Below are 24,727 nucleotides of genomic sequence, written 5' to 3' on the forward strand. Positions count from 1 at the left end.
AATGGCTTTGCTTTCTGACCTGGTGCGAGCTTAAACAATGTAGCCTGTTAGCCAGGGAACCCAGATAAGAATGAGGTAATATGAACCAGGAATGTGATTTTAAAAACAAGAGAATCAGAGCATCAAGCATTTTTGTCTTTACCATCCAACTCATCAGCACTGGGCTAGTGGGGAGTCTTATTGGGGACCTGGAGAGCAAAGGAGCGACAAGCCCCGGACTGACTGATCTCTGTGTGCTCTTAAGGGAAATTGCACTTTACTGTATTTATCTTTTCCTCCTATACGAGATGCCCCTCACTGGTGCTAGTGGTGAGGATTGAGGCTCCTTGATTGCTGGGCCACGGCACGGGCGTCGCACCCTCTTCATAATTCTTGACAAAGCTAACTTAAATGCTGTCCAACTTAATTTCAGGATATCTTCCCAAATACCTCGCCCATAAATTCAGTGTTTAACTTAAGCCGTGGTGGTGCAGCGGTAGCGTTGTCGCCTCACAGCAAGAGGTTCTCCCGTTCGATTCTTGGCTGGAGCGCCTTCTGTGTGGTCTGCATGTCCTCGCCGCGGTAGAGTGGCATTCGAAAAACATGCGTGAATGGGCGTGCCTTAGTTGAAGGTTGGGTGTCAAGCTGGCACCTTAATCTACGGCCACTCATTAGCGGACCGGAGTTACGCTGTGGCGATCCCTAACCGGGAAAAGCAGAAAGAAACATTGCAAGTGTTTGGCAGTGCCATGCATAGATACAAGCACCTTGCATTGACATTTTTTTTCCCCGTAAAAGAAACCTTGAAATTTCACCAATATGTAGTTTGCAGTGACAAGTACTGGTCCCAGAGTTGAAAACTAGATACTCCAACCATTATTTTACATTCTCACTGCAAAGGCTTATCAATAAAAAAAGGGGACTGTTGCCATGCCCACATTTTCAATTGTCAGCTTGATGTATACAGGCATCCTGAGGCAATGTAGAAATTGCTTCATTTACTGACAAGTTAACTCTCAATCTGATAAGGTATGCGACAGATGTACTTGTACAATATCACTGCATACAAAGCTTTCACATAAAAGCACTCCCAATGCCAAAAGGTTCAGTAGTTCACAAGCTGCAACCATCATACCCAGACAGATTCACATCTACTGAGGCAACTTAAATTAAACTTTCCTAAACCCAAAAGACCTACACGAAAGTACAGCCTGAATTCACTCTCAAAATACCCACAACAAAAAAAATACAGCCACATCTCATGGAGCCTCTACTTCTCAGCCTACAGTGCAGACAGACATTCTGGTCATTGGAAACTCATGAGACATGCTTGTGTCCCTCTCACCATGCTGACCAAGGAGAAAGTCCATTGCTTATCAGGGGCCAAGATCAACCACATTACACACACACACTCAGGTCATCGGACCTTAAATAACAATGGTCAATAGTCCATGTGAGTGTAAATGACCTGAGATCATGGAACTCCAAGAATGTTATGTCCCAGGGCGGTATGAGCCTAGTGCTGAACATTTTACCTCCAAGGATTATGCCACAACAGTTGTGACTGTTTTAGTTTGTAATACCAATTCTAAGTGTGCGCAATCTGTCAGCATGGAAGGAGACAGTCAGACCATGCTGCTTTAACAGGGGTGGTCTGCACGTCTCCCCTATAGGTTTTTCATTACCTAAAAACAGTCCCCCCCATAGTGTCTTTTTTAGACAATGCCAAACTAGAAGTACTTCCACCACAGCAAATCAAGAGAAAATTAAAAATTATTGCACAAAACTCACTCCCTACAAGCTCTCCACACCCTAGAGAATGCAGACATCTGTACAGTCACAGACATGGTTTAAAGCCAGACAGCACACTTGCAGTGCAAGGCTAGGTTTTCGAAAAATTCAGACCAGCTACTACAGAGAGGTACTAAAAGTGGAGGTCTCAACTTGCATCTAAAATTACTTAAAGGTTGGTCAAACAGGACAATGCACTTGGGGTGCTCCATATTCACATCACCACAGGCAAAATACCACATCTTTACAAGCCACAAGTCACCCTCTTATGAGCCAGAAAACCTATAACCTGTATTTAAAGCTTACTGGAAACACCTGCCATCCAACCCAGTATTTACAGACTTTAATTACTCCACAATTAAATGGGAATCCCACCAAATGTAAAGGCACAGAGATCCCTGGATTTTGCAAACAAACTCCCCGGACTAGACAGTCAATATGCCAAGGGAGCAAACATATTTGATCTGGTCCTTACTAGCAAGGGAGAGTGCTGCACACCCCATAGTGCAACACCCCCTCTGGATAAGTCAGAGCACAAAATGTCTCCTTTTAAGTAAAGATAAAATCCAGAACCCCAGCTAACCCTAGAATATTTAAAAACTATTCCAAGACTAACTTCTTAAGTATTAGGGCTGGCAAAATTTCAAGCCCCCATAAACCCAGAGAACACTGCTGCCTATACAAACTGTTCATAAAAACTTTAGATGCATGTTGATACCTGTACCAAACCAGAAGATATAATAAACCTACTGGCACACAAATTCAGTTTTAACTTTATCCACCCTCCCTCAACTTCACCTCAGCAAGTGCCAAATATACCCCCCCCACACACACTATCACATCAATTGTCTAAGGCCAAGACAAGTGCATCAGTTGGCCCAGACAACATCCTAGGAAGCCTTCTAAATAGCATGAAACCATGAAACTCAACTTATTAGGAGGGTTGGGAGGGTGGCCTAATGGTTAAGGTGTTTGCCTTAAACACAAGGTGCAGGACTTGAGTCTCAAGGGATAATTGGGTAGGCTTAAAATGGCTCGCAAGGGCAGTTAGCTTAGTATTAATCTATGAACCTTATCAGGCCCTCTGGAATGGCTATTTAAATGCTGTCTCCAAACAAGATACAGGTTTAGAAGAACGTAAACAGTCATACTTCTGTACAAAGGCGGGCCATCTACAAACCCACAAGTCTCACTAGTCTGATGCAAAACCATGGAAATGATCAATAATGACATAGGAAAGGCAGGTCATGTCTACTCAACCTGGTGGACTTCCAAGATCACCAAAGCAATGGAAGCTGATAGTTCACACCCTTAACTGGCAAAGGCATTTGACAATAACCCCACTTAGGGGACTGACGAATTGGGTATAAACCCTTGTCATCTGGTATACAGCCAAATGTCTCACAGACAGGACCAAGGAAATTAGAATCGGGGAGTTTCAACCTCTACAAGGCCAGAGTCCCTCTGGGATTGGTCCTGGGACTGCTAGGTTTTGGCATTTACTTCTCTAAATGCCAATGTCAAAGGCCTCCTGCTGACCACCAACTTTCTTCAGAGTTGTGGACTAAAAATAAATGCCAAGAAATGTACCTTTAGGGAAGTCATCCATCCCCAATAACTACCATATTGACAGCACACATCCAAGACAACCAAGTAGCCATGGACTTGGGGATACAGACAGTAATCTAACTTTCTTCATAGCTGTTTCTTGTGCCATTCTCCACACTGAGGAATTGGTTCTGTCACTCCCTGAGTGAATATGCGGGATGGCAGGAGGGAATAGAGGTATGAAAAGCGGGGACGAACCCCCAAAAAGACACCCACTTATCTGTACCCTTGGCTTACTCTCAACCCATCTGCCAAACAAATCTGACAGAAAAATGGAGAAGACTTTCTGGAAGATTTAAACTGCCAGAGTGGGAGAGGGAAAGAAAGTCCCTTAATCAGACTTTAAACCTCCCTTTTGGGGGGGTGGGGGGTGGTATGCTTTCTTTGGAATCCCTCACCGTTGCTTTTTAAATGCCTGCTTACCAGCAGATTGCCAATACTGCTTATGCTCATCACAAAGGAGCAAGGAGTACTTTTGGTAAAGCATAAAATTCAACATGAGTATGACAGCTTGAGTTATAAAAGTGTTGCACAGAGATGTTAAGTTTTAACTGTGCTTTTTGGGATATTCTGAAGATCTAGAATTACCAACAAAAACCTCCTTATGGATGAACATCTTTCTGGCTAGACTGACATTCTCTACCTTACCCTCTCTCTCAAGGACTGACAAGAGGGACTCTTCCTTGCCTGCCAAGGGCAATCAAAGCTGCAGAGGATGTCTAACCCCCAAGTCAATGGTGGCTGTAGGGGGTCCAGACCAGCCACAATCAAGGAAAAAAATAAGTGGTCCAAGGAACCAGCTCTGACCACAGCATGGCCACCACCCGTGGATGAAGCACCCTAGCACAGCTGTTAAACCATTTTCTTTATGTGGCTGAAAGAAAATGGGAAAGGGCAGGTTGCTCTACAGTAAACCTGAGCAATGTGCCAGATAAGCCATGGAAACTTAGCAACAAGTCTTTATATCAGAGAAAAAGAAAAAACTTCCCCTTGAAAGAACACTGTCAAGATTGTTTTAAAAACATACCTCAGTTCCCAGTTTTAAACAACTTTATAAGTCACATTGCAATCAAAAACATTACTCTAACGCAAGTTTTACAGAGAAATAGTTTTCAGTTATAAAAATGTGAAAGTTTTTTCAGAGAAGGGAACTCATCTGTTAAGCCATAGAGCACTGACTGCCAGCTAAATCGACAGCACACAGGAATACTCATCAGTGGTAGCAAAGTTCCAAAGGGCTTGGCACTGCATACAATGTTGTCACAATGGTGAACAATGAAATATTCAGTCTGAAAAGAGGACCGGTTACTGTGCTAGCTACAGCCCTGATGGAAACTATGAACTGGCTAACTACTGCTGCGCTAACGTAACTGTTGCTACCATGTTCCCACAATACAAGCTCAACAGCAAGGAAAGGGGCTTCCTTTAGCATCAGTGACCTTGGCACTTCTGACTCAATCTGATTTCCCTAAGTACAGAACGTCAAAACCAAAAAGGAATCAACCAGACTAGCCAAAGGCAAGGGTGAACCACAGACCTCTGCATTCATCACCTGCAGGAAAGCCACTTTAGCTGAAGGCTTCACTGCCTGAATAGCAATCTTGTACAATGCCTGGGAATGTTACAGCTCTTATTCACCCAAAGCACAGGAAAGTGAGAGCTTAGCTCTCTCAATTCCTTTAGGCAAAAGGAGAACAGCTTTTGATACAGTCAAAGATTGTGGGAACTTTGGCCACAAAGTCCTGCTGGCACAGGTGCAACCCAAGATACACAGAGACTGGTGACGAGTAAAAGATCAGAAGCCCCTGAACAGAACCAACAAGATTAGCACAAGTATACACCAAGATGCAAAGGCACCACACCAGTGGTCAAGGGGGAGCAAAACCTGGGGTCTGAGCCTAGGAAGGGGAAACTACGGCTAAAAAAACCAAACGGGTCAGGAAAAAAAAAGTGGCCATGCACCATCCCCAATTATAAAAAGGTTAAGTTTCTTTTTACAATATGCTTTAATTCACTGATCTCGTGTCAATGGGAAGCAATGCTGATGAACTTGGACCAAGTGCCAATGACAGCAGCACTAACATTTGTGTACTAGCCGCTATAGTTCTCAACACATGTATACTGACAGCCACTCAAGCACATGCGTATATCTACCCCACATATAGGCATGCACACACACAAGTGTGGCAAGATCTAAGTGTCAAACCACAATAAATTTTCAAAACAAAATTTGACAAAACGCAATTCAACGTCCATCCACTACTGAAGCAGAATAAAAATGAGAAAATACAGTTTTAAAGATGTGTAACAAAAGGGATGAACCCAAACTCCCCCCAAACATACTAGCACAGTTTGTTTTTCCACAACGATCTTATCAGTTACTATATTTAGAGTTGTGGATATACAGCTCATTTTACACGTTTACTGGTAGTGCTTTATTTCATAATCAAATGCACCGCTGTGTTTATATATAAATATACACACACATTATATATATATATATATATATATATATATATACACATACATATATACATATATATATATATATAAATGGGTTCATATGAATCCATCGAAATGTCATTACATCGACAGTCACTACATCGAAACGGAATCACCGACAAGTCATAACATCGACAAGTCAAATTACCGACATTCACTTCTGCGACATTGCGACGTTAGAAACAAGTGATTAGTAAGGTACATTCTATAACATCAACATATCCTGAATATAGTATATCACTTAAAGAAAATACACGTCGCATACACTCATCGTATGAGTGCAATGACCAACTAAAGGAAAATACAAAATGTACAAACATAAGTCGGAAGCGGTTTGCATACCATTGTAACTGCAAACATAGCAGTGATGTGATTTACATTTTCAGTAATCTTGCAATGCCTTCAACAAACTCAATTTCAGAGTAGCTGCCCATATTAGAAATTAAAAGTCTGAAATCGCTGCTGACGTATAACTAGTTTCCTCCTCTTGGGAGATGATGGGCACCCTGTAGACAGGCGCATTCTCACTTTGTCTATGCGGTCCTATGTATTCAGTAGGTACCGTAAATCAGTGCCCCTATCAGTAAACATTTTAATCTACGGTGCCACGCTTCAACCTTGTTCTGAGTGCGAGGTAAACACAACTCATTCAATTCAAATATGTTCCAGAAAGTTATAGGGAACAACGGCGGGAATCTCATAGCAGAGGTAAACGTAGTTTGAAATTTACGCCTTTTCCCATAGATATACTAGTCTGCAAAGTATTGTACAACATCTTTGCCTTCCTTGGGAAACCTACTTTTCAACTCCTCAAATGTCCCTTTCACCTTATCTTCAGGTAGAAAGGCTAGAGCAACTAGTGACTTCACAGCTAATTGAAACTGCTGGGAATTGTTATATACACTAGCTAAACCTAAGGATTGAATTTTCCTCCATACATTCTGCCCAAAGTGGAACAAACAGCCCTTAGAACGTACATCAGAGAAGCTAATTCTAACACTCTTCATTGCGGCTATTTCGAAGTCGCATAACACAAACTTTACTTCAATCTCAAAACTATTCGCTGACAGCAGAAAGAAAATACTACTCCAGAGGTAGTTATAGGCTTTTAGCGATTTTTTCGACATGAATGCATAAACTAGTGGAGCAAATTTCATGTCTTCACCATGTTGCAGTGTGCCATGTATACTGTATAGCTGGCGTACAGTCACACCTTTGTTGAAGAACGTGCCATCCATTAGCCATATGGTGGATTGACTAAGGTCACGCAAGTTATCTACAGTAGTAAACACTACTACTGTGGTGTCAGTTACTTTATCTGACGTAACTTTGTGTATAAATATACCTGTTTTCAACCTAAACTTACTAAAGTCGATGTTGTCTAGCGTTAGTTGTAGCTGTTTACTGGGACCGCGCTTTAGCCGTCTCACCTGTTACAAAAGTGCTGCTCTACTGGGTAAACAATCAATTGTTGCCAAAGATATGCTAATGCATCGTCCACTACAAGTGAAGGAGTGTCCCTCGCCATAGTAGCCCTGCATTTCAAATCGCTACAAACTACATAGCACTCTGTTTCTCCTAAGTCAGCTGCATGTGAATGAGCAACAGACTTCTGCAATTTATCCCCGTCAGGCAAGTACAGGGTTACAGCCCTACCCTTACAGTGTTGCGTACATTTGTATTTACAGGCCCAGTAGCGTATACTATCTCTTGTCCTTTCTAAATAGTACAGGTAGTTGTCTACTACTAACATGGGCTTCATTCTTTGCGAGTTTACTGTAGGATAGATTGATCCTATCACCCCTGGAGCAGTCAGGTATATGTCCGCCATTTTCTTCGGTGCTAAGCACGGAGAATTCAAGTAACGCGAGTATTTATGTTGTATAGTACCTATTAAGTTGGTCATATGTTTTGTTGATATGTTATCCATGTATATACTTATTGGACCTATTCTTTGTTATTACAAATATGCAGTTACATTGTCGTGGAAATGACTGTCGATAATTTAAACTTTCGCTAAACTGAATATTCGCTAATTTCGTGTCGCTGAACTCAATGTCGCTGTAATGACATTTCGATGGATTCATATGAACCCATATATATATATATATATATATATGGATTCATATGAACCCATATATATATATATATATATATATGGATTCATATGAACCCATATATATATATATATATATATATATATATATATATATATATATATATATATATATACATACACACACACATATACATACACACACACATATACATATTCATATATACATATATATATATATATATATATATATATATATATATATATATATATATATATATATATATACACACATACCCACACATATACATACACGTGTATACACACACGACAAAAGACTAGCTGCACATGCCAACAGCACACCTGTCAAGTCAGAAAAATTCTAGTATGCAAAATACCAGGTAAAAATAGAAAATAATTCTCTCTTAAATGGACAATCTGTAGCAGTGAGAACAGTTATTTTTGATAACTTCAAATAATCTTCTCCCCTTCTTTATTGGAGGAAGAACCCCAAGTTAACATTGCATTTTGAGGGGGTTTTAAAGCAAGGAAAATCAGAAGCTTAAGCGGAAAAAATAGCATTTAAGAGTCAAAATTAAAGCACGGCCATTAGTGCTCCTTAACTAATCATTAACTCAATATTTAACTTCTATGGAAAACAAGGATGTCTTATTCCGACCCACAATCAAAGCACAATTCAAGGTACAGCTTAACATGTTTTTCCAGAAATTTATTTTTTAAACATGCGCAATGCTGCATTTCAAAACAATGCCTCATTGTGCAATAAGTACAGTTTAATCTTCCTCTTCATCATCACCACCTCCGCCACCTCCCTGGCCCTTCTTGGCATTCTTTCGCTTGACACGGCCAGGACGTCCACCACCATAAGGAGAACGCAAGGAGAAGTCAATATGCTTCTGAGAGTCCAAACGTACAATGAAGGAAGGTATGTTCACCACCTGTTTCCGGACACTGTTGACAGAAAAAAGAAATTGAGAACAGTTCTAAAAAAGAGCCCATCTAGCAGCAACAATCAAGATGCATGCACTGTTGAACTTTTGTACCAGCAGCTTTACAGATAAAGGTGGGCAGAAAAAAAGCCTTTCACTACCCTCCCAGCAATATGAAACATTTAGATTCACTGACACTGACCTTGCATAGATTTTCACAGTAAAAACTCCCAAACATATGAAATCATGAAGCAACATTCAAAGCAAGCACTACCCTCTTATATTTTAATGCCTATTCTGGGCTCATGAATGACATTTGCAATGTAATGCCTACCCCCCACCCAGATACTTGCGGCCAAAGCCTCTTGAATACTAAAAGAAGCATTGACAAGGAAACCGCATTACAGAAATAAAGAAACCCAAGTAAAATAGTGAAAAGTATCGAACTATGCTTTTACAGAAGTACTAGACAGGAAGAAAACTATAAGGTACCAAACACATTTGAAACATCTTCGCTGGCCAATGTAATAAATGAAAATAGAAACAAGCCTTTATCACATTCTGGACAAGGCTGGAAGACTTTCAAACAGGACATGCAAAACTCAGTTCTAAGAAAACTTGATAGCTCAATGTTTATTTTTGAAACCAACCATGCTCAGCATGGAGAAACTTTTGTGCAAATAATGCCCTCTAAATAAAATCTTCTCCAAGGTGGAACTCTGATGGTACATGTAAAAGGATTGTGGCAGGCTTCAGATCTGCCCCCAAACCATATTTCATCGATGCACAGTTCAGCCAAATCACTTCAGTTAACTGGGAACTGAGAGTATGCAGTCCAATCTAGTGGATCCCATCTTCAAATATTTCTATGTAAAAAGGTTAGAAATATAAAATGTAGCACTACATATGGTCAATGCAACAGAAGCCTGTATTACTCAAAAGTCTACTGCTGATTAATAGCAAATATCTGCTGTGGTGTAGTGGTACTTCATGCAAACTGGTGAGTCCAAGGTCCCGGGTTAGAGACTGACCAGGGTATTTTATTATATCTCAAATGGCTTGCGCTTTCACTATGGTGTATGGGGTTCCTGGGTTTGATACTTGCGGTTGACATTTTTTCCTAGGGCAGATAGCCTAGTACCTAGGGCAGATAGCCTAGTATGAACCTATAACCTCGAAAATGGGCATAGCAAAATTAATTTAAAATGGGTGGCGAAAGCCAAACACACACTGGCTAGGCTTATAAATGCCCTAGGGCAGATAGCCTAGTTATGAACCTAAAATTACGATGGTTTTGTTTAACACACTGGATCCCTTTACAAGCCCCTCAAACTTTAAATTCAATGCTGTAAAAATGGTGCTACATACAAAAGATGGCTAAGACTAGTTTCACTGCAAAGCTAATGAGGCTGCAGTATATGTATGTGCAACACCTGTTACTCCCCTCCCTCCAGTGCAATGTAACTAGCTTTGAGTGTCCACTCAACCATCATGCCAACCCTCTGGATAAGGTGTTGGCCTTACAGACACAAGGTACAGGGTTTTAGTCTCACCTCTGAAGGAAACTGGCTAAGCTTAAAATGACCTACAATGGCGGCTAGTATAGTATTCACCTATGAGCCAATGTTCTATAAAACTGCTGGTCAGTAACTCCATACAATACTGTACTGTTCTGGCAATTATGCTGAGGGGAGTCAAACGCTACCTGTACTCCAGCATTAAAGTACCAACTCTGAGCAAGCATTTAAATCTATACATGTTAAGAGTTGCTTGCACCCACCATTTCCTCAGCTGCATTCACCTGAAATGTACAGATTTCATTAAAATGTCTTTGGGGGTTTAACAGCAAAAATACACACTGGAGACTACATATTTCTGCTTACTACCAATGCAAGTCAGAATTCCATCCATTTAAATTCAGTATTCACACACCTCCAATTCACAGCATTATTTAGAGGGAGATAAAGAAAGTCACTAATGCTAGGAATGCAATGTAACAAAAGTATATTTTAGAGTTAAGACCCTTAAAGATAGAGAAAAAAATCTGACTGAATTACAATTTGTCTGCTTTTAAACAGCATACAGACTCAAATGATACAAATCTGCATCTTTTTGCTCCTGGTGTCATTTCTTCCCAGGCCACCCAACATCTTTCTAGTGTGGGCTCTTTAATCATAGACAGTTCAGGGCAGTACACATTCTGTGTAATTCTCAACATTCACAAGCAGCTTGAAGTACCCCTTCCATCTGCCTTTTGATGCTCTGAACTGGTGAGGTTTTGCCGTCATCCTTTATGATGAATGTCAGATGACCAAATTACTTGTTTCTGCCTTTCAACATCACAAGCTTGTGCCATCTACAGTCTCATTTTTCAGAAGCTGGTAGACAGCTTCCAATGCCTTGTTCTATGCTAGTGCAAATACGGTTTTAGTCTATTAGACAACTAGTACTCAGGCTGGTCAGTTTTTTCTTCAAAATTTTCCTGTACAATTGATGGCCTACTGCATTCGCCCACCAGTTTTCCTTATATTATTTCCACACCTGGGCTCAGCTGCCCCTCTGTTCTAACTTGAGGCACTGCCACTTGTCAATTCCACCTATAACCTATTCTTGAGATGCTGGTGTTCAGATTTCCTTAAACTATTGTACTGGCACACTCACTCAACTTTCAGGTCTTTAGCCTAGTCTACTCATCAGAGAGCCTTTCTGACCACTGCTTGCTGCTGACTGGGACATGCAATGGTCTATGCTGCTGACTGGGACATGCAGTGGTCTATGCTGTAGGCTGACTTTAAATAGGATGTCCCTGCAATCACTAAACTATCCCAATGCCCTTTCCTTACCCTAGGAAGTCTACCAGAGTTGCATGTTGGCCAATCATGCAAGATCTTTGGACTCCCTTACTAAACCACTTGCTGGCCACTATAAGCCCAGCATGGCCTCTCCTTTACTCCTGCTGCCCATCCATGTGGGCACAGGCAGTCATACCCTGTAATTGGGCTTGAATGTACATGTCTGAACTAACACAAACTTGTCCTGCTTTATCTGGCAGGTCCTAGAGACACAAATGTCAGGATTAATCAACAGTTGAGACCGATATAAATGAATAGCGGATGCTCCCATTAACTAATTCAATTGACATTAAATATGACAAAATGCATTACTAAGTGCAGAAACAAATTCAATGCTGAGTAAACAAAAAAAAATACTGCAGCTTTAGTTTTTGATCTTCTGCATACAATCTTTTAACTATCCTGAAAATGCAATGTGCGTTAACAGTCACAAGTCTCTATAAATGGCAAAATTGCAATAAAGTCAAGCACTTTCTTCACACCCCAACCCCAAATATATGTACCCTCCAAATGGTCCAAAGCAGTAGTGTAATTGTTCTGGTCAAAGCACATAGGCGATAAACTACTAAGAAAGCACATGGCTCAACCAAAGCAGAGCCGATACTTTACAGCTTTAGTCTAGCCAATTACATTAAACATATTGTTAACTGCAGTTCTCGTATCTGGTCTCCACCTTTCCAAGTCAATGGCTATGGAATGTGGACAAGATTTACTGGGCAAGAGGTAGAAAGCTTCAAGTATTCAACGACTTAAGACCACAGCTTCCTACAGGTCATGATGTAATGGTCAAACATTTGAACCACCCCACCCCCAACATTAAATTGTGCATGAGACTAGGAAACTGCGCCAAGAAATGCAGTTCTCAGTATTCTGACAAACCACCTAACTTCAACAGGTCACTATGGTCAAATCCTTGGGTAGGACAACACGTCTGAATTACATGTCAACAGTGCAGAGCAAAGCAGAAAAGTCAAAAGCACTATCAGTGTTGGGCATAATCAAAACTGCAATTCTTCCCCAAAAATGTTTGGGTGACTAGCACAGTAGTTTCTCTGACTGCATATATATACTTTACAGAACAACTGTTTAAACCCTTAATCCTGGACCTATAGATGCTGTTACAGTCTATCCAGTACAACCCCACTATACCAAAGACTCACAAATAAAAATAAAGTCAAATACTTGGGTCACTAACCTGATGCAATGTTTGAGACCTGCAACCCAGCATCAAACTTAATCATAGTGACATGCAAAATATTAAGCTAAAATGTGCAAAATTAAAATAAGTACCTCAAATTTTCACAACCTAAAAGTGCCTCAAACTGTTAGCTTAAATTATGCACAGGGCTTCTAGACATTTTTTTTAATTGAAAATTGTAAATACACTTGCAAAATGTGCAAGGAAAGCACCTCAGCACCCAGCCCCACTACTTTCCAACACTCATATTATACAGTGGATATAAAAAGTGTACACACCCCTGTACAAATGGCAGGTTTTGTGATATATAAAAAAAGACCACAATAAACCATTTCAAAACTTTTCCCACCTTTAATGTGATCGATAACCTGTACAATTCAATTGAAAAACAAATCTGTTAGGGAAAAAAATATAAAGAAACATACAATACGCTGGTTGCGTAAGTGTGCACACCCTTAAACTAATAGTGTGCGCGCACACCCTTAAACTAATACTTCGTTGAAGCACCTTTTGATTTAATTACAGCAGTCTTCATGTGTACACTCCTGCCATCAATTAAGAGACTGATTAACTACAAATAAAGTTCAGTTGTCCTAGTAGATTTTCCTGACATTTACTCAATTGCCTGCTACAGCAAAAGCCATGGTTTGCAGTGAGCTTACAAAGCAGAGGGATCTCGTTGTTGAAAGGTATCAGTCAGAAGGGTACAAAAAATTCACAGCATTGGATATACCATGGAACATAGTGAAGACAGATATCAAAAAGTGGAGAAAATATGGGACAAAAGTGACGTTGCAAAGAACTGGACGTCCCTCCAAAACTGATGAAAACTGGTCAGATGTTGCCAAGAGACCTACACAAACACTGAAGGAGCTGCAGGAATTTCTGGCAAGTACTGGTTGTGTACATGTGACAACAATCTCCCATGTTCTCCATATGTCTGGGCTATGGGGTAGGATTGCAAGACAATACATCAAGCCTCCCAAAAGCATGTGGGAAAATGTGTTACGTCTGATGAGACCAAGGTTGAACTTTTTGGCCACAATTCCAAAAGGTATGTTTGGCCCAAAAACACTTCACTGTGTGGGATGGTGTTCTTTTGGTGATTGGGAAGCATGGTGGCAACAGTATCATGCTTTTGGTTTGCTTTTCAGCTGGAACTGGGGCTTTAGTCAAGGTGGAGGGAATTATGAACAGTTCCAAATACCAGTCACTTTTGGCCCAAAACCTTCAGGCGTCTGCTAGAAAGCTGAAGATGAAAGAGGAATTTCACCTTTCAATATGACAATGACCCCAAGCATTTATCCAACAAAAGAATGGCTTCACCAGAAAAAAAATTACAGTTTTGGAATGGCCCAGACCTAAATTCAACAAAATCTGTGGGGTGACCTGAAGAGATCCCCTCACAATCTGACAGATTTGGAGCGCTTCTGCAAGGAAGAGTGGGCAAATATTGCCAAGTCAAGATGTGTCATGCTGATGGACTCCTACCCAAGACTGAATGCTGTAATTAAGGTGCTTCAACAAAATATTAGTTTAAGGGTGTGCACACTTATGCAACCAGTTTATTGTACATTTTATTTTTTCCCTGACAGATGTTTTTCAATTGAATTTTACAGGTTATAGGTCACATTAAAGGTGGGAAAAAAGTTCTGAAAGGATTTATTGTGGTCCCATTTTATCACAAAAACCTGGCATTTTAACAGGGGTGTGTACGCTTTTTATATCCACTATATACTGTAGCACGTTTTAATTGGATTACTAGACAAGCGTAGCGATTCGCAAGTATTGTGTACAGTTTCTCGTTAAGACCTCTCATCACAATTGCAACATATAGACATTGATTCAAGTACTCCACTCTTGAAAACAGATTAATGGAAACCCTGAGTATCTGTACCTGTACTGCTGAAAAATTACCATACAAAAATCAACTGGTGGCCTGCTGTCCCTTCCACACATTTCAACAGCAAAAAAATTCACAACCCCTTAAATATTAAAACTGTGGTATAGACATAACTGTAAAATACATGCAGTTAACTCAAACTTGCCTGAATGACAGAATTCAACTCATTTTCAAACAAGTCATTTAACCACTTCATACACCTGAAGTGAACTATTAATGGTAGGGAAACTCAGCCATACAGAACAAAACCCTGTAGTCACTACCTCATACATGGGAATGGGGGCATTTTCACTTCTTGCCTACTATTTAATCTTCACCAATGAACAGTTTTGTCTGCCTGTTTCAACCTGGGATTTACACAATTAGGCTGTAGCTTAACACGAACCAAGTGCAAACTCTGGCTCTCTCTACATTTTTTTAAAACTTGAGAATTTTACACATCTCCAAATAACTGCCAGTCACTTCCTTAGTCTTCCAGCTGTTGTCATAAAACAGCCTTAATGCCAAGTTTTCCCCCACTATTCTGCACCAAACCATTAGCATACAAATTGTACAAACTCCAATGTAATTCAGAAGTGTGCAGCCCTAAATGTTCTAAAACGCTCTGCACATACAAGTACTGAAACCATTCTAAGCACAGAATTGTGAACTAAACATACGACTTTAGACATGTAGCCTTCCTGCGGGGAAAAGCATGCAATATGAATCAGTCTGGAAAAAAAAAAAAAAAAAAAAAAAAAAGATTACCTGGTCCAAAATCTGGTCCCAGACTAAGCCATTTTCACAATAACAGTAGCTGACCCACTAAGGACATGCTGAAATTGTCAGCCTCTGTGCAAGGTATACGGCTTTGCCGAATTGACCTTGCTGAACTTTTGGTTCAGGCATCCATTCATAGACAAGACTTTGCATAAAAGCTACACAAAACAAAACAGCAAGTCCTTTACTCTGCGGGGAAAAAAATTAAAAGGAATTCCAATACATAACCCACAATATCAAAATCCTTATCCAGAACCCATGCCTATCAATCAAGTTAAATGACTGTACACACCATACCAACAGATGTTTGACTAGCTCCGTTTCTCTAACTATCCCACCTGTAATGCAATTGTGGAGGTTGTGGGAGCATCACTGCGAAAATGGAGTCAGTAAATGCACCAAAACCTCCAAAAATCTAAGGTGGTCAAGCAGAAAAACAAACTGATGGAGCACTCAAATTCTATCACAAAGTTGTCAGCTCAGGAAAGTCATTAGTAGGGTGACTAGAGTTCATAAAGATAACATTTCCACTAACTAGCACAGTAAACAGTGAATGCAACTGACCTTTCTCATGGGTGCATGGCAGCAATAAGTGACTTGCTCAATGACAAAGGTAAATGAAGGTTAAAGGAACCAAACCTTGCACTACACGAGGCAGCTCTAACAGATTACAACCTTAAACACCAACTGCCACAACCAGTGGTCTAAAAGACTTAAAAACTTACCTATAGTGAAAGGTAAACTGTTCGATTTCCCTCACTTCTACCTGCCTACTGTGTGACTGATAAAGTCATTTAAGAGAGTGCTTCTGGGTCACCCCTGAAAACTGTGCTGTGCCCCAGTGGTCTCACCTGGTTAACAAAATGGATTAAAGATCTAGTGCTCAACAAAGTATAACAGCAACCCATTCTTGTTCCTCTAACTGCCAGACATATTAGAAGTTTCAGTAAGTGCAGAAGACTAAAGTTCTGCTTCTAGTGCTTAAAGAACACTGTTAGAATCTTCCATCTTAACTTTTCTATAATGGGACATTGAGCAAGTCACTTAACCAGACAGTGCTTTGTGGCAATTGGGAATAGGAGATAGACTAATGGTCTCATGGACTGCATGCTTAGCAACTTTGTATGAACCTATGCCCCCATCCCACTACTAAACAGGAAAAACAGACATACATACATCTATGAGAACAAATTCCTCTGCCAAAACAGTGGGTTGTCCCTTCCCCCTTCCTTTGATTCAAAGGCAAAGAAATGAAACTACAGGCTGACTTTCTGGCAAATAAATGGTAAAAAAACATACTGCATGGAACTACCCACAATGTTTTCCTTTAATGCTTTTTCTCACTGATCATTCTCGCTAGTATTAACTGTTCTGCACATGCAACACTCATTAGCATCAAGGAAGCTACTTTGAATTGATGCAATAGCAGGAACCCAACCACCACAAAGTCAAACTCAATTTACATACCGTATATGCCTCTGTCGGATCAGCACACGAGCATGGTGAATAGATTTAGCAAGTCCCAGCTTAAACACTTGGGTCTGTAGACGACGCTCCAAAAAGTCTTCAATCTTCAAACCTAGAATGTAATCAAGCTTCATCTTCCCTTCATCCAGCACACCAATACGCACCAAACGACGCAACAGGGCGTTACCTGAGAACAAAGCCAGAGTTAGCAACTACATACAGCCACACTACAAAAGGCACCAGAAACACATTACAAGTATAATTACCCCCCTTTTTAATAAAAAAAAAATGCCTTTGGTAGAGCATCTTATTGATAACAGCTTCTGCAGCTTTAAGCAGACTACTCACATTCTCCAAAACCTCCAACTTAAGCCACTGCCTGCAGATGCACCAACATTGGCCTGGCAAGCACACCAACATCGTTGCCAAAGAAAGCTGAAAATACACCCAAGGAGAATGTTCTTCAGCAAGATCGAAATTCCTTTCTGGCTCAAAACAGCCTGCTCTTCCAAGGCATCTAAAGATACACTAGGAAACAAAGGGAAAGCCAAATCACCTCTGAACTAATTCCTATCCAGAATAAAAATAAGCTGTTGCCCTTTGTATTTATTAGGAAGGCAGAGGCCCAAGAATGAATATTCTGATCTCAAACTTGGGTCACAAAGTTCCTCCCAGACCCGAACACCAAGCTGTTAAAGCAAGCAAAAGTTGACTCATGGCAACCATCACAAGACCCACATATGGTTTTCATGGCATACCACGGAAGTAGATTGACAGGCCTTTTTTCCACACAGATACTGCTGCCCAGTTATGCCAACAACCCTCCCAGTTCTACCAGTTGGTAATCTTGTGCCTTAATCTGTGTTATCAGGCTGGAGTACCAAGCTGTCAGGCTTGTTAAAATGCAAACTACTTGTAGCACACTGAGGTTGCCTAACTCACCAGCCACATACTTTGCTTCCCGGCAGTTTCAAAATTTGGTGCACTAGCATGCAGGGGCATGAATTATGTCTCTCCCTCCATCTTGGTAGGGTACCCTTTACAGGCCATGGTTAACTTTGTTAGAGCTAGAAACACTGCAGCCATATGCAAGGCAATGGTGAACAGAAGCAAATAGTTGTCAGGTACAATTTTAGGGCCTCTGGTCTGGCATTCCTAATGGACGAACCTGCAAAGTGAACAGAAACTATTACAGTGAGAGGGACAGATCACCTTTACAATGTTTTAAATCAAGTCACATGTTGGCTGGTGGAAGTCCACCCCACAGAAAACCCATTTTGAGGAAGTGTACCAGAGCATACAGAGTCAGCCAACAGAATCAGTTCATAGGTTCATACTAGGCTATCTGCCCTAGGGCATTCATAAGCCTAGCCAGAGTGTTTGGCTTTCGCCACCCCTTGGAATGAGTATACTGTGCCCATTTTAAGGTTTAGTTTACTGTACACCTCTTTCTAGCAGTGACACAGAAGTGACCCCTGGGGTAAACCTACGATCTCCCATCCACTCAAGATTTCTCTTGAAGAGAGTCAGTGAAGGGCTCTGCCTAACATGGACTGGGATTTTATTCCAGAGTGAAGGGAGCCTCTGGGTTATGAATCTGTCCCTCCAGCATGTCCTATATTTCTGTGCTGAAGTTCAAATCGCTTGCTCGCGTAGCTCTGGTGGATTTGGATTTTCTGAGGTGGAGCATGTCCATTAATTCCGGGTTGGACATGGCCTTGTACTTCAGGCATAGATCGCCTCTGAGTAGGCGGTATGCTACTGAGTAGAGCTTGAGTTGCCTTGGTCTTAACCAGGTATAACAACTTACCTGTTCATCCCGCTTGCATTACATTAAACTAGGCCAGATTCTCGTAGGCATCTGCTCGTGCAAATTTTTTTATTTTGTTGTCTTGACAAATGCTGTGCAGGGACGGCTTCCTCCCTGTTTAGCGAGGCAGAATTTGACTATTATTTTTAAGGTTTATGGTTGCGGACATAAAAAACACAAGTAGAAAGAAACTAAGGGTAATGCTGCTCAACGCCAGAAGTCTAAACCTCAAGATGCATGCTCTCTAAGCCCTCCTCAGTATGGAGAACACTGATGTCTGTGCAGTGACAGAAACCTGGATCAAGGCTCCTGAGAGCATCCCAGCACTACCAGGTTATACCTCATATCATGCTTTTCGGCCCCAGAACTTGGACCGAACCACAAAAGGAGGGGGAGTACCCATATTCATCAAGGATACCCACACCTCCAGGTTAGTGGCAATGCACGAAGCATCGGAGACCATCCATGTGCAACAGTAGGCAAAACTGCCCTCCAGTTTGTAGCATGCTACAGACCACCCTCTCAAACTCAGGAACCCCACTCGGCCTTCCTAAAGACACTGGAGAATATGAAGGTCTCTTCCAAACACCATCATACTGGGGGACTTCAACTACCCAAACATAGACTGGGAGCATTACTCAAGCACCAACACCCTAGCCCAAAGGTTCCTAGAATTCATAGGTTCATAGGTTGGTACTAGGCTATCAGCCCTAGGGCCACACAAGCCTAGCCATAACAATTCCCTGGATATTTCTTCCCACATTATTTACTTTCCTGGACCCCTGTCTAGCAGGGAGACTGACGTGATCCCTGGGGTGAATTTCCTTTCTCCCATCCAATCGTCAAGGTTCCTCATGTGTGGGCAATCTATTCCAGAGTCTGGGGAGTCTCTGGGTCAGGAACCTATCCCTCCAGCATGTTTTGTTTATTGTGATGACAAGGTTTAGATCCCTGGAGCGTGTAGCTCTGAGGGATTGGGATTTCTTTAAGTGTAGCATGTCCAACAGCTCTGGGTTTGACATGGCCTTGTATGTTAAGCAGAGATTGCCTCTGAGTAGACGATATGCGACAGAGTATAGCTGGAGTTTTTTACTCAAATGCTATGGAACAACTAGTCACCTCTCCCACAAGAGGGGAAAACATATTAGACCTGATCATCACAAACATGGGGACACAATGTTCCATACCAGAAGTATACCCCTCATTGGTAAGATCGGACCATAAATTAATCTCCCTGGAAATCCACATCCTGCCCCCACCCCCAGCACAGAAGACCACAGTGAAGAACTTCTCAAAAGCTGACTTCACACTTAAGACCGAAGTGGAATCCTTCAAAGCCCCCGGGCCAGTGGAAACCACAGCCCACTCTGCTGAATCCTTTATAAACGCATTCTACGGACACTTACAGGAATGTATGGATCATGCAATCCCAAATAAAACCAGGAATGCAAGGCTCATGCAATCCCAAATAAAACCAGGAATGCATGGATCATGCAATCCCAAATAAAACCAAGACCCATTCCCCCAAAGGCAGGTGACCTGTCTGGTGGACCCCAGCCATTAATAAGCTATACAACAGAAGGAGGAAGCTACTACATGATAGAGCAAAATCCCTAAAAGGGAAGGCATCTCTAATCAGTACTAGCAAAAAACTATGAACTATTAAATTACCAAGCATGACATGCAATTTCATATTTATATAAATAACAAATCATACAGACAACCTTAGTTACAAACATGATGCACTTATATATATATAGTCAAACATTACATAAATCCTGCCTTCTTTTAAACCTCGCTCCTCCTCTGCATGTATTGAGCCCACAATGCCCATTTTTTTCCCTACACAATTTGCTCTTACACTTTTCTAAAGATCCCAATTCAAGTGCACTCTACTACTTTTTATCTTTGCCAATTCTATTAGCATTGGTTTACACAGACTTCCATTTTCTAGTAATTACTTTTTTGGCAGCCACCAAAATTAAGACTCAGCAAGGCCTTACTATGTCTAGGCAATTCAGATTCTGTATCATAGCAGAAAGTTACAATTTGCTCTCCCAGTATCTGACAGAACAGTCTGCAGGAAATTTTAAATCTGCCAACTCATTACATTCAGAAAATGTTCCCAGTTACCTTTCCTCCCCATCATGCCTCCAACAATTGCAGTCTACCAGCAGAAAGTTTCTTTGGAGTCTACTTGGGGTAGAAAAATATCTATGTAAAGACTTTCAAAGATCCCAAATCTTCCAGACTATCCACATATCCACCATTGCTTTTTTGTGAACTGCTTATCCAATCTCTTCCCAATCTTTGCCAACCACTTCTAATTTTTATAGTTATCATGCAATATTTTATGTTCCACTAATTATACCACTCCTTACTGCAGCTTCTGTTCTAGATTCTAATAGTCTTCCCATTCCATTACCTTTCCCTCAGTTATTTGCTCCCAATACCTTGGTTCCTTTGCCAGTTCTCCAATAAATTCTACCCCCCTCATGCCCATCATCAGTATCCAACTGCAGTCATCCCTATCAGGACAATCATTTTTTTCCATTCCAGTGTTGGCTTAGCTCCTAGATTACTCTCTGCTACTTCATGAATATAACTGTTTTGTATGACAGACTTCTGCTTGTACATGTACAGGAGGCTCAACTGTAGCTCTGAAATACCCCCTCAAACTGGGTACTCCCAAGTCAGTCTTGTTCTACTGGAAGAATAGCATTCCACTTGACTGTTGCCACCCCCCCCGATAAATTACTGTCCACAACTACTCCTTTGGTTGATAAAAGTATGCATGACTTGTGTACAAGATTAAAGGAACTAAAAATGTTAATTGCTTATATCGATATCCATCCAAGAGCTTTCATTTTTAGTTTTTATATTATCTTTTTAGTCTCTTCCCACATATCCTTAGCTGACACACTGGAATCACTTCATCCATACTCCTAAAGGATTCATTTTATTATGCCCCCATGAATACAGATATTGCTGAACCAATGTGTTTGTGGCTACACAATTTACTGTTATTGCCTTTGTTTTAGCTTCATTAATTTTGTATTCTGAAAACATATGAAGCCGTCTCAAAATGTTTAGCTTCATTAATTTTGTATTCTGAAAACATATGAAGCTGTCTCAAAATGTTTAGCTTCATTAATTTTGTATTCTGAAAACATATGAAGCTTTCTCAAAATGTTCCACAACACTAATGTCCCTTTCTGGCTTTGTAGGGTATAAAATATCATCTGCAAATACAGCCAGCTTTTCTAGACTACCATACCAATTATATCCCTTCCAAGTCCCGATTTTTTTTTTTGCGCCAAAGGTTCTAAATATAGTGCACTGGTTCCTCTACTCAAGCAGAAATCAGACCCCCACCCACTAATTTTCACCTCTGATCCCCATATATCCTCAACCAACCTCAATTTTATCAAGTAATGCAAATGTTTCCATTGTTATGCTCAAAGTCCCAGTTTACTGTCAAATGGCACACACTGCATCAAGACCCAACAGTGGTATTTTCTTACTTTCTGTTTCCCTCTGGATCATCAGTGTTCTGTTAATGTTGTCAAGCGTTTGACTCCCCTCCACAAAACCACACCCATCCATATTGATAAATTTTGGCATCACCTCTGTCTGGCTAAAAGAATGGCAAACACTTTAATCATTATTTAGTATTTAAATGGGCCTGTATGAAGCTGGACAACAGATTTTTACTGTCTAGGCATTCCAGTTACCACTGCTTTATCCCAAGATGCTGGTACTTCACCTCTTAAAATACTGTTAAACAAAACCACCAGAGCTTTCAATTTCTCCCTTCCTAGCTTCTACATGAATAACATCTATTCCTGGAGACTTTCCTGTGGCTTGGTTATACACCATTTTTCTCTCATCTCCTCCTATTCTAACTGTTCGTAATTCAGCCTCATCTACCTCTAACCTTGGCATATTTAGTTTTTCCATAAACCTTTCCATTTGTAACTTTTCTTGATTTTTGTATTTCTATGCTTTACACAGGCTTCCACAGAATTTCCAAAATATTTCTAATACCTCTACAGAATTGATCTTGTTATAGGCTCCTTAAACTCAACAGCTATTTCTACTTTGTTGCCAGAGTCATCGAGCCACCTCTAGTGTTAAACAGCTGCTTAACCGCAATCTTTCTAAACTCCTGCATATTTGAGGTAATCCCCTATTTTCTGTTTAGCACTCTGCACCTACTTCTCTTCTTGTTCCGAGATCCCCCCTATTTTGCAATACTTTAACCATCTGCCAGTCCCCGTAAAAACTTCATCCTACTCCCTAGCTATATTTTCAGAAAAAAAATCATATCTTCTCTAATAGCTGAGGAGTAATTTCCACTACAGATTCCTTAAATGCCTCTTTTCAACAGATAGGTGGGAAAGTGCTAGTGTTAGGTTTTATTTCAGTTACTGGCTGCGTATCATGACCATCAATTAAATGCACATGTTCCTTTGAAATGTAAATTCTATCTAGCCTATCCCCCCACCCTTTTTTATCTTGGGGAGAATAACATATCCAGTCAGAACTAGTACTGAATTCACATCTTCTATGCCAAACATTTTCATCAATTTCTTTAAAAATGTACCCTCCTTTGTTATATTTTGCCTTCTGGGCCCCCACACACATCTTCACACTGCTGCAAATCAATCTGCAGTCTGCACTTACAAGTAATATTTCCCGCAGAGAACAGATTTCTCCCAGAACTTTAGATTCTACCAGAAACTGCTATAATGGAGCTTAAACACATGCCAGTGTAATCCTTCTCCCTTGCCAGTCACCCCTCAATACTACAAATCTAACATATGGACAGTGCAGGGGTGCAGCGGTTTGCGTTGCTACCTCACAGAAAGAAGTTCTCTGGTTCAATTCTTGGCTGGGGTGCCTTCTTGTACAGTGTCTGCATGTCCTCCCTACATTTGTGTGGGTTTTCTCCAGTTGCCCGGTTTCCTCCCACACAAAGACATGCCTGGAGTGTTTCTCCTCAGGCCTCCACTGAAAATTCGCTCATTCCAAGTCTGACTTTCCCGGTAAACAAATGTTAAATACAGAAAATAAATAAAAATGGGTCTTTTATCCTCTTCCATCATTAGTGGAGCTGCTCTTAGCAAGTACTCCTCTTTCTTTACCCAATGTATTCTGAATAACCATCTTGAAAACCTTTATCAGATTCACATGTTCAGTTTACAGAAAGCATATTCATGAAAAATTATTCCCCACCTTTTAATGTACTTTTTTAAATGTCTAGTTCCAGCTTGTTGCATGCATGTACTGTTTTACAGGTTAATGTTTTATACAGTTTCTAGTCATCACCATTTGAGCCTATGTAACATCTCACAGAGCTGTTGAGAGACAACCTAAGACGCATGGTACGGCCAGTGGTTCTACCAAGTGCTGTCTGGGTTTGCCATCTTCACAGCTCTCTCAGGCTGAACACTTGGATGCTTTTACAGAAATAATTTTCTCCAGACCATTTCTCTATTAGATTGTCTGCTAAATTCATGAAAACCAAACTGCCAAGCATATCTTTGTTAGCTAGAAAAAAAGCCTTACAATATTAAATATTCTTTTACATTTACTTGCTTTCTCTAAAACTTGTTACTAGATTAAGCCAATGGTCTTAACCCATTCTTCTACGCAAGAATGAGGAAGCACACTAATTTGTCTACTGTCATGCTCCGTTAACCACTTTTTTTATATCGTATTGCCTACATTTAAAACAGAAGGGAGAAAAAAAAAGCAGCCACTAGTTACAGTTGTATCGCCATTATGCATATGTTACCGCAAAACAATTTTAACATGCAAAGAAAACCATACACCATCAAAACAGTATT

General features: G+C 40.7%; 1 protein-coding gene across 1 annotated transcript in view; it reads right to left on the minus strand.

Moving 5' to 3' along the window:
- Positions 1-8,651: 8,651 nt before the first annotated feature.
- Positions 8,652-24,727, minus strand: part of RPS9 (ribosomal protein S9) — a 33,705-nt gene continuing 17,629 nt past the window's right edge. The window contains exons 4-5 of the mRNA XM_044079446.1: positions 17,066-17,252; positions 8,652-8,908 (exon numbers count right to left, since the gene is read on the minus strand). Of these exons, the coding sequence (XP_043935381.1) occupies positions 8,731-8,908; positions 17,066-17,252 (365 nt within the window). The 3' untranslated portion in view covers positions 8,652-8,730. The remainder of the gene's footprint in view (positions 8,909-17,065; positions 17,253-24,727) is intronic.

This window comes from Protopterus annectens, chromosome 1.part1 (genome assembly GCF_019279795.1).
Source record: "Protopterus annectens isolate FY-2018-M chromosome 1.part1, PAN1.0, whole genome shotgun sequence".
NCBI classification, from domain to species: domain Eukaryota; kingdom Metazoa; phylum Chordata; order Ceratodontiformes; family Protopteridae; genus Protopterus; species Protopterus annectens.